This window comes from Beta vulgaris, chromosome 9 (assembly GCF_026745355.1).
Source record: "Beta vulgaris subsp. vulgaris cultivar EL10 chromosome 9, EL10.2, whole genome shotgun sequence".
Classification (NCBI taxonomy): Eukaryota; Viridiplantae; Streptophyta; class Magnoliopsida; order Caryophyllales; family Amaranthaceae; genus Beta; species Beta vulgaris.
Genome location: NC_079210.1, coordinates 46191777 through 46203109, shown reverse-complemented (window position 1 = coordinate 46203109; position 11333 = coordinate 46191777). Strand labels below are relative to the sequence as shown.

Below are 11333 nucleotides of genomic sequence, written 5' to 3'. Positions count from 1 at the left end.
ATTCCTTTCGTTCTTAATTGTTTTTTATATTTTAATTTTTCTAATCTCATATAAAGATTTTAAATGAAAAGAACTAAAAAGAATGAACTTAATCATGTTTAATTTAGTTCATATGAGGCAATGTTGCTAGGGGTGTTCATAGAAAAAAGAAACCGAAATACCAAAAAACCGGTTCAAATGGGTGATAATCGTAACGATAAAAAATTATTTTAACGATACGGTTATTGAACCGGTTAACGGATAAACTATACAGTTACGGTTATGATTTTTGAGTTAATGAGTTAACCGAAATATCGAAATATATTTTTTCTCTATATAATTATTGTGAAACATTTTCAAACAATTATATTAATTCTAATATTTGTTACTAAGTTACAATAATTAGATAAAGTATGTGATTATTTGGAAACTCTAGTACTAATATAAACACTATAATTAGGAATTTGAGTGAATTCTTAGTGTTAGTTATGTTTTCCAATAGATTTATTATCCACTTTATAATACATTTTATATTAGAGTATACTCCCTCCGTTTCCTAAAGATCTTCCCACTTACTGTTCCTACAGATACCAAGGAAAATCAAGTTGTGTGGGGCATGGTGTGAGTAAAGTAGGAGAGAGAAAGGGGTTAAGATAAATAAACAAATAAAAAGGGGTTAAAGTAGGAGGAGAAAGGGAGTAAAATTGAATTAATAATGTAATAGTGGATCATATGATAGTGACATGAGAGGGTAAATAGGGAAATTTGTTTTGCCAAATAAGGAATAAAGCAAAAGTGGGAAGATCTTTTGGAAACACCCTTAAACGGAAAGTGGGAAGATCTTTAGGAAACGGGGGGAGTATATTATATAAAATATATGCACAAAAAAATAAAAAATATATATGTATATTAAGTAAAACATAATAGTATCATTTAAATAACGATTAATGGTTAACTGAAAAACCATACTAAAAAAAGGTTAACCGCTTAGAGTTTGTCTTGTAAGAGACCGTCTACTTTTAAATTAAAATTAGGCAATGGTAAGCCCAATATTAAAAAGAAAATTAGCCCAATAGTGACTTGATTAATTTCTTTTAGTGACTAGTTTAATCCATTTAGTTACTAGGTTTACTTTTATTTTAAAATTAGACCGTCTTTTTTAATAACTTTTGAACCGGTTATGCCGTAACCAGTCTAAACGGTTACGGTTTGCGAATAAGATCGAATCGAAACTTTCGGTTATCGAACTGAAATGTTGTTTCAGAAAAGGTTAACCAATCACCTATGGACACCCCTAAATTTCGCCATGAGGATAGTAAAATAGGTAAAATTTACTATTTTATCAAGTACTTGCTGGTATTGAAAGGTGGTGAATGAAAACCTTAAAGGATTAAGCTAACAACTTGCTCTATCTAATCTAAAGGGTAATTTTTTGAAATTCATCAGGCTAAAATGCAGGCTTAAATTTTAGGTACCACCTCTCGCAATTTTAATCAACTAAGGTAGATGATACCCACTCCTCCACGCATCTCTTTATTATTTTTTCATGTTGTTGTTGCAAACCTTCCAAAAGTAGAAAATTGATTTTTAACCCTTTTTTTAGTTCAATCTATTTATAGCCTCTCTATTGAGAGCACTTTTTTCATTATACATAATATAATTACAAGGTAGAGTCATTGCTGAAAATTATTTTGCTTTTTATATTATAAAGAAGAGTGTAAATATAAATTATATTACTAAAACCTATATATGTGGTAGGTGATAACTTCACAACATATAAGTTACAAACTAGTTGTTGAACTCTCCTAGATATTTGATAAAACTTTATGATATAATTGTTCAGGTTGGCAATAATGTGATGGTTAGTTAATGATTTGCTCATTAAAAAAACCAAGAGTTCATGCCTCTTACAACATTTTGGGAGGAATAGGGTCGTAGGAGTGGCAATGAGATGAGACAATTCGCGAGTTACTTGAGATCGACTCGGTCAAAATTCGATCAAAGCTAGAATCCAGTGAGCTCGAATCGAACTCGAGCTCGACTCGAGATGTTGGTGAGTCGAGTTGAGCAACTCGATACTCAACTCAAAAACTCGTGAGAAGCTCGAATACCTAATTATTAATAGCAAAATACTTTTTTTTTTTTGTGGACATTTTCTTAGGAGTTAGGACATTGCCCCAAAAATCAAAATAAAACAAAGTAAAATTGCTTGATCTCCACCCATTCCAATTTCCGAAAGAGCCATAGATTTTCAACCCAATCCACGCGAAAAAACAAAAATCAACCGGATGTACCCCGTATCTCAAATCAACAAAGCTCGCACTCTCTGTACATGTGCTCCATCTAAACTCCATAAAAATGCCACAAATCTTGTGACCCCTAAATTCCATCAATTTCTTCGCATCTTCAAATTCTACTAAATGCTAAAAACTAGTCAAGAATTCCTCTGCTTTTAGCAAAACAATCACATTATCTGATTACTGAATTTCACTTACATGATGGGTGGATTACAATTTTGTTTAAAATTAGGAGGAATCAAACTTATAGCATTCATGCCCTATTTATCACCCACCCATTTCCCAAAAAAGGCAATTTCTTTTTCATTTTCACCTCCTCAAAACCCAATTGCAGCATATACAAGAAAGTTCCCAAATTTAAAGGTTGATCATCAAAGAATTATGGTGTTTTCTTCAGCTGCAGGAGAGAGAATTGGAAGTGAGTGTGATAATATTCAAACTTCACCTGGTGAAAATGGAGGTGGGTTTTTACAGTTATCAGATGAACAGTTGATGAGTCAATGTGTAATGGAGACTTTTAAGTCTTCTGGACCAGGTGGGCAGCATAGAAACAAAAGAGAAACTGCTGTTCGTCTTAAGCATCTTCCTACTGGTGTTATTGCTCAGGTCACTTTAATTGATGTTTTTAGTAATGTTTGTAGTTTTTATGTATTGATTGTGTGATCATGTCTCTCTGATTGTTTGGTTGTTTACTTGGTTATCGTCTCGAATTCGATGTTTAGGCTGCTGAGGATCGATCACAGCATAAGAATCGTGCCTCGGCATTAGGGCGGCTTCGAGCTCTTTTGGCTCTTAAAGGTGAGGTCTTCATGATGTTACTTTAAGTTGAATGGTTTTGTTTGGATATTTTGACTTTTGATTGATAGGGTTTGCATAATGATCATGGGATTGTTGAGGTAATGCTGTGAAAATTTGTCAACTAAAATGATAGTGTTTGGATATGTATCGTATTTTTTACACTATGATCCTAGAAAAGTTTGCTTCTAGGCATGTTACATGGTGGCTGTTGCATTCTTGCTTTTGTGTATAGTTGGCAAAGTTCATAAGGTAGTGGTTAAGGTTTTTATGTTGTACTTCCTCCGTTTCTTTTTACTCGCTACACTTCTCATTTCACGGACTCCTAGGCAATTTTTGGAGAAGAGAGAGGTAGAGAGTAAAAAGAAAAGGGACCCATGTGGGAGGAGAGATAGAGAGAGTTTATTGCCCAAAAAAGAAGTGTAGCAAGTAATGTGAAACTTCCCATAATGGAAAGTGTAGCGAGTAAAAAGAAACGGAGAAAGTATGATATATCAAAATGGTTTTATTTGACGGATATCTAATTGGGTTGGAACATCTCCATGAGTTAAATGTTTTCGCTGTAGTCTGTAATAATGTAAACAAATGGGGAAAGCTGCAATCTAGATGTAACTGTCATTACTACTGGAGAAACTAGATGTGCTTTGAAACATGGAGTGATAATGATTTGTAGTTGTATAAGGTTTTGTTCTTGTAGTTAGCATGTCTTATATTTTGTCTTCATGAGTAGAATGTTTTATTTGTCATAATACTCCCTCCGTCCTTTATTAGTTTACCCCTTTTGACTTTTCACATTTATCAATGTAAAACTTTGAGTAATAATATCTCTAAAGTCTAATTATGTATTTGTAAAAATTATAAAAATTTAATATTCCAAAACTACATATTGAGACGAATCAAACAATATCACACATGATTATATTTTCCTTACATATAAAGTACAAATGACGGTCAAAGTAATAAAGATGAATAGTGTTATAAGTCAAAGTGGGTAAACTAATAAAGGACGGAGGTAGTATAATCTAATGGCGAAGCTATAAATTTACCAAGTTGTATTTTCCTATAAGTTTCTCTTTGGCAATTACTGATTAGTCATTTAGTCTTTTGGGTATCTTGAATCTTGAGTATGACTGAGGATGCTGTTGAGAGAACCCAGTACTAAGGATTGGTGGCATCCCTGCTCTTGGAGGCCATTCAGCAAGTCAAGGACCTTCCCTCCATGTCCTGTTGGTTTTGAATGACTGGTGCTAGTAGTGTCTCTTAGGAGTGAATCTGAGCCTTCCAAAAATTGTATACAAAGAAAAACAGTTCAATTTGCAGTGCATATAAGATGATAAGTCATCTTCCTTTAAAATTACAAGAAATCAATCATATTATACATCCCAAACTAATCATAATTAGGAATAGCACCAGTGGCCACAAGACACAAAGAAGCTCACAAAACCATATGAATTATGATCCCATAAGGCCTTGACCCTGTTAGCCTTATTACAAATGATATGACTAGTACACTCTAACCAAAAGCTCCGAAATCACAGCCAGAAATGCACAGCTCCAAAGCAACATTTTTGTCGTTTTCGTCTCCTGAATCCACCTCATTTGCAAATGGCCTAACGAAAAAGCAAGACACAGCAATTCCCTTTCAAACCAAAAGGTTTGCACCATAAAATGCCACCATTTCAGGATGAAGATAAAGGTGAGAATTAGACTCCGTGCCCTGCTTGTAACTTGAAATTATAATTGATAGAATAATCAGATATTGGGCCAGAGAGATTACTGGAACTGGTAGCAGAAGCTTAATACTTCCTCCATTTTTTTTTACTTGCAACTTTTCCCATTTTAAGAAGTTGCATATTACTTGCAACATTGACATTTTGGCAATATATTCTCTCTTTCTCTCTCTTAGCACATGGGGGTCCTTTTTATCTCTTTCTATCCCTCTCTTCTCTCCTGACTTTCTTTTGCCATACTTCAATGTACAAGTAAAAAACAACGGAGGAAGTAATTTCTTCTATTGCGTGCCTTGCATTATGTCCTGCCTATTATAGGCTAAGTCTTTGTTACCTATTGGCTTGTTGGGTAGTTCCAGTATGCTGGAACCCCTCTTACTGCTTTAAGTTGATACATGCTGCTGGTCAACTGCTCCTTAAGCTCCATGATTCCTGTTATATGGTTACGAGGACTATGACCATTGACTGTGACTTTCTGTCAGGAAAATAACAAATGAAAAATAGAGAAACTAACAGCTCTTTCAGTAGTTCTTTTTATGTGAAAGAGATGGTCATCAAATTGACAAGATTTTGCCTTTGCTCAATCTTCTGCATGACAGTAAGAAGATCTGTTGATCTCAATGCTTATTCTCCTCCGCCAGAGCTTCTTCAAATTCTTCCCACGAAATCTACTATTAGAGGATCAGAATGTGGTCCACAAATTAAATCCAATAATACAAAATTTGTTGAGGTGATCCAATGTTTCTTTCAAGGATTTATCTTTCACCTGTTGTTGTGATGATGCAAAATTTAGATTCTTTATGATATCCTCTTTTATGTTTCAGGGAATGCAAGCATTACTAGATCTAATCTTTGCAGTTGAAGGTTCCATAGCAGATGCTTCTAAGTACTTGGGGTAATGTCATAATACATATCTGTAAAGCTCTATTTCTGTCGTGCTTCACTGCTTTGTGTATTTGTAAATGATGGTGCCTTTTCCTAAGATACTGTGGCTTATGCCACAAAAGCTCAATTTGAATCTGCAGATAGATACTATAATAGCTGATGTTATATATTGAACCGTCATACGGTAAAATTCTATTGGTTCCTTCTGTATTCTCAGTCCCTTTTTTCCTTTTAACTCTTCTCTGTAGGATCTTATCTTATTGTTGAACCTGTACATCGCGCTCTGTACATAAGATTAAAACTCTCATCTAAAATTATAGTTGGCTATCATGGTACCATATATAGCTTGAAGTTGCTGATCTAATTGTTCGCTTGTTGAATTTGTAGGATGAGCACAGGGGCTCTGTCACGGCTCATTCTCTCTGATGACAACCTTCGTGGGGCAGTTAATGAGTTAAGAGCATTGAAGGTAGAAACTCAAACCTTTTAGCTTATATACATTCCTATGGGCCAGGCAACTCTTTGGTGTCTATGGAGAGATTTTTTCTTATTAGCTCATTCGAAGCTTGAGAAGTTTATAACCTTGTATATTTGTACTGTATATCTTATAGTTGTGAGTTTGGCTGAACAAATTGTTTTACCCGAAACAAGGCAGCCGAAGTCCCCGCCACCCTGCAGATCTCAATCTAACGGAAGCTCCTGGAACCACACTGCTGCCGCTGTCCTTCGGGCATGCCTCCTACGCTTACCACTTACAAAAAAGAGCGCTAGGGAAAAATGTAATTTGAGTGCCGCAGAAAAGCTAGCTTTTTAAACAAGACAGGGATCGCCCGCTCGGCAATGTTACCTTGGGGAGGAGACAAAACACTAAAAACAATTCAAACTCAAAAAATCTTCTTTTTTCATTTTTATCGGCATTATGAAATATTTGACTAAAAAAGACAAATGTCAATTGCTTACTCTCGCGCAACGCGATATCCATACCCTTTACGCCACGCCGACTCCCCTCTCGTCATAAGGCGTGGAATTAGACCAAGGGTTGGTTTCTCAAGTAGGAACTAGTCCTTCTGATTTCGCACGTCGGGGTAAGGAAAGGGTCGATGTACATTGATTTTTCATATATAGAGGGCTTCCCCTGTATAGCTAGCCTTCTTCTTCATACGAAGACTTCTTTCGAGAGTGAATGAGATAGTTCGTATGAGGTCTTACGCGGATACTCTTTATATAGGGAGAGTTTCTTCATTATGCTCGACCGTAAGGGAGAGGATGGACTGGTTCGTCAGAATAATATAGCTGAGTACATACTTTGACCCAGGACCAGGAAAGGATAGGAAACCTCGAGCAACGGGAGCTCGTTCACTCGTTCTTCGGTACGTAGCTTCAGCTCACTCGTGAAAAGAATCCGTTGCAACAAGTATGAAGGAAGCTAAGTATAGGACTTGTCTGAGTTAAACTTGGAGGTAGAAGTCTTTTGTTTCTCGGCGGTGAAGTAAGACCAAGCTCATGGGCTTATTATCCTAGGTCGGAACAATAGGATCCCCTTTTTTGCCTCCATGTCCCCCCGTGTGGCGACTAGGGTGACTCTCGCTTTAGTGGGAAGAAGGCAGGTGGGAATGAGCGGAGCCATGTAGGAACAAGGTTCAAGTCTATCGGTCTGTTAGGATGCCTCAGCTGCATACATCACTGCACTTCCACTTGACACCTATCGTAATGATAAACGGCTCGTCTCGCCGTGACCTTCTCTTTCAAAACTTCTGTCGCTCTACCCAAAATTCTCTGCCCTACACATTCCGGGCTTAGCATCATACTCTCTCTCTTTTGCGACAGCAGGTAGCTGCATTTAAGGATTTTAGCAAGACTCTTCTAATTTGTTAATTTTTATTGGTTATATCTGCTAGGTTTCTTGCTTGTTCACTTCTAGTTCTATTGCTGTATTTTTGGATATAAGTAACAGAACGATGCCCACATTAAGAATTTTGTTTGCAACTTTGCAGGGAATGAAGCCACTCAAGTAAATATCACTTTTGACTTTCTGAGGTTGGTTAGTTATTTGCACCATCTTTTTCCCCCTTATCATTCACTTTGACACTCCCTCTGTCCACTTTAGTTGCAACAAGCACCTTTGGCACAAGTTGTAACCGGAGTAAGAAAAAGTCGAGAGAAAAGAGTAGGTGGGTGTGATCCATTAAAATTGGGACATCCAAAAGAGGAACATGTGGCAGCTAATTTGGGGCAGTGTGAGTTAATTACATATTACAGTAAATTAGGAGCGCCTCCGTTCATTCTGCAGTGACAGGGAGTCATAGTACTATCTCTTGAGTAGTACCATCTATACCCTGCCTTTATCAGGGGCCCATCAGATTCAATTATGTATTCTACTTTTCTACCCTGTTGTGCCTGTAAAGTTTCACTTGGGAGTTGGGTTGATCTCTTTTTTCTCCCAGTCTGAAATCTGATTGGCCTTTGATTACACTGGTATGGACTTTGATTACACTGGTATGGACTTCTAAGTGTAAGTATTATCTATCACGCTAACTAGCCAACTAATTTTTCTCCTACGTTTGTCGTTAGATTCATGTCAATGTGTATTTTATGAACATCAACTTCTCATATTTTTTGGGAATACGTAATTATATATCATTGGTTAAAGTTCAAAATGCAATCAGGATCAACAAAAAGGGACAGGGAGTACTTTAGCAGAGTAATAATGGTGCGATTTAATTAGATGAATATGCATTTATTTATTAAATAGGACTACAAAAATGGGACAAATCAAAAACGAAAAAGTGGAGAATCATTGTAAGATAAAGAGTATCTTTGTTAGGCTGAAGGCATAGCTGCACACTCTTTCTTTTTCTTTTCAAAATTTTACACAATTATTGTCTTTTTGTCATTTTCCTTGAACTTTTCTAGTGCTGGGATTTTTCAGGACCGCATCAGGTGTTTGATGCTTCTTCTAGTGCTCGATGCTAAAATAACCTCAGCTGGATCACAATGCATAAACCCCAAAGTGGTTCTTCATTGCTGAAAGACCATGAACTAGATATTGCTGGCACCTGATCAAATATGGTTGGACTAGTGTGTAATTGCTAGAACCTGTATATTCATCAGGGGACAAGTGAAAGATTCGACCATCTAGTGCATATAAATGTTCGTGAACATCGCTTCGTGTCTTAAACCTCCTAGAAGCAAGGATGAGTACAGATCATTGCCCTCGCTTCAGTTTCAAGTATATCACTTTCTGCTCAGTTCTCTCCCTAAGTTATTTACACCCTTCAATAACTACTAGTTTTAATTATATGCTCATATGTAAAATTCGACTGAAAGTTTTCTCCATGAAATTTGAGGAGATCGCTTGTTGGAAGAACTAACAGCAGGATACTTGGAAACACAATTTCGGAAGCTTCATATAGGAGTCAATGAAACAATTCAATTGATCAAATTGTATCTGAATTTGGGAACTTGGGATTATAAACTTTCTCTCAATATAATCATTTTGATGCCTGAAACGGATTCTTCAAGAGTAGTGTCTTGCAATCAGGTCACCGAAACTAGCTCAACTGAGTTTTGTTAACTCTAAAGTGCGAACAAATTATGTTTTAGATTATAATGCTTTAAGATTAGGTTATGTTAAACATAGTCCTAAGGACTCGGAACTCGGAAGTTAGCACTCCGTTGATATCTTTTTAATATACACTTTGAATTTTGACACTATTTACAAGTTTTACTTTCATCTTCGTTTGTAATTTATTTATGTAAAAAAAAAAAAAAAATAGTCTAGTAGGATCTTATTAGATTAGTTTTAACATATGGTTTTCAATAATTAAATATTTACTTGTTCGTAATTAAAGATATGAATGGTCAAACTTATGTATGACAAGTGTAAAAGTCAAGTTGTGTAGATTAAAAAGAAGAAAAATTTGTCAAAACAACCTTTTAAATACAAGTTTTTGCGAGAAACAACATTTAAAAAAAAAAACTAGCAAATTAAAAAACTTAAGAAGAAAATATTTTGCGAGAAATAACCTCGACCCATTTTCCCGCATTGAACAAGCATTTTTCGGTGTTGACTCGTTAAAACCAAACATGTAGGGGGCACGTGAAATGCATCTCTTATGTTTCAACTCTTTTTCATTCCATTTTTCGACATTGACCAAATAATTGATGTTGAATTCATCAACATATTAAGGCAAATGGGGTTGAAACATAAAAAAATTTAGATTTCGTGTCTTGACATCCATGTTTGGTTTTAGTAAATCAAAGCCGCAAAATACTTGGTTAACGCCTAGAAAATAGAAGGTTGTTCCTCGCAAAAACAATTAGTTTTAAGGTCTTATTTTGCTATATTTTTTTCAAAGGTTGTTTCTCGCAAAAACTTGTATTTAAAAGGTTATTTTGACAAATTTTCCTAAAAAGAAATAACTATGTAATATTGGTCCTAGAGGCTTCTTTCAAAATGAACAACACAATCATGATAAATCTAGACTATGCAAATTCCCAGCTTAGAGCAGTTTGGGTCAAAAAGCTTAGTCGTATAGGGTGTAAGCAAACAGCGAAAAGTCCCGAGTCCAATTCAGTTCAGTCCAAACTTGTCGAACTATATTGGACCGAAATTTTTTGTTCAGGACTCGATCTCAAATTTTCGAGTCCAAATATTTTTCGGACTAGATTTCGATTCACCCCCTTTCGAGTCCAATGAGTCCAGTCCAGTCCAAATATATATATATATATATATATATATATGTATATATATATATATATATATATATATATATATATAGTATATAGTATATATATGTATATATGATAATATATGTATATATGTATATATATGTATATATGTATATATATGTATATATGTATATATATATATATATATGTATATATATATATGTATATATATATATGTATATATATATTCAATATTTATATATATAATGTATATATATATATTTAATGTTTATACATATAATATAAAAGATGTATGTGACTTATTTTATAAAATAGATATAATAAGCTTGATTTTTCAAATTCAATTATGAGAAAACGTTGTGAATCATATAACCTAAATCGAAAAAAAAAATATAATAATCGGACATGACTGGATTGGATTCCTAACTCAAGAAAAATTATCAAACTAGACTGGACTGGACTAAAAAAATGTTTGGATCGAACTGCGACACAATTTATCGAGTCCAATTAACTTTAGACTAGATTTGAATTTCGCAAAATTCAATTCAATCCACTTATACCCCTACCGTTGCAAATTATAATACGAACCAGCCTAATGGGAAACTTCAGGATTGAAAATGGCTTGACAAAATATGTTGAAACCCCTTGGATTTCATGTTTGATGTCTGATGTCAATAGATGAACGCAATCAGGGGGCGGAGCTACTTGGTAACAAGAGGTAGCACATGTTACACCTGAAATGTGTTGAAAAAAAAATCTAGTTTAGCTACCGCTTTATTGGTAGCAAAAAATTTCGCTACCGTTTTAAGCGGTCGCAAAGGGTCTTAGCGACCGCTATGTTGGTCGCAAATTGATTCCTCAATATTGTTGAATAAAACTGAAAAACGTGGGATGTTAAAGATGCTCGATGATTCCTTCTAGTGTTTATGTGCCACTCACCATCTTTTACACCTCA

The 11333-nt window shown here is 35.1% G+C and overlaps 1 protein-coding gene across 3 annotated transcripts; it reads left to right on the top strand.

Moving 5' to 3' along the window:
• Window positions 1-2158: 2158 nt before the first annotated feature.
• LOC104904082 (uncharacterized) lies at window positions 2159-9207 on the top strand. 3 transcript variants are annotated; one of them, XM_057391873.1, is made up of 7 exons: window positions 2161-2882; window positions 2999-3074; window positions 5401-5531; window positions 5626-5696; window positions 6074-6155; window positions 7681-7727; window positions 8616-9207. In XM_057391873.1, exons 1-6 carry the CDS (start codon window positions 2475-2477, stop codon window positions 7699-7701), a joined length of 789 nt encoding a protein of 262 aa, XP_057247856.1. In that variant the 5' UTR covers window positions 2161-2474; the 3' UTR covers window positions 7702-7727; window positions 8616-9207. The 3 variants fall into 3 exon arrangements, with proteins under 3 accessions (XP_010690565.1, XP_057247856.1, XP_010690566.1); XM_010692264.4 differs by having other exon boundaries at window positions 2162-2882; window positions 7681-7723; XM_010692263.4 differs by lacking the exon at window positions 7681-7727 and having other exon boundaries at window positions 2159-2882.
• The last annotated feature ends 2126 nt before the right edge of the window (window positions 9208-11333 follow it).

Coding starts and splice junctions, on each gene's coding strand:
- LOC104904082 (XM_010692263.4), top strand. CDS start 2,475: ATGATGGGTGGATTACAATTTTGTTTAAAATTAGGAGGAATCAAACTT. Junction 2,883..2,998: donor CTACTGGTGTTATTGCTCAG/GTCACTTTAATT, acceptor TTCGATGTTTAG/GCTGCTGAGGATCGATCACA. Junction 5,532..5,625: donor ATAATACAAAATTTGTTGAG/GTGATCCAATGT, acceptor TTTATGTTTCAG/GGAATGCAAGCATTACTAGA.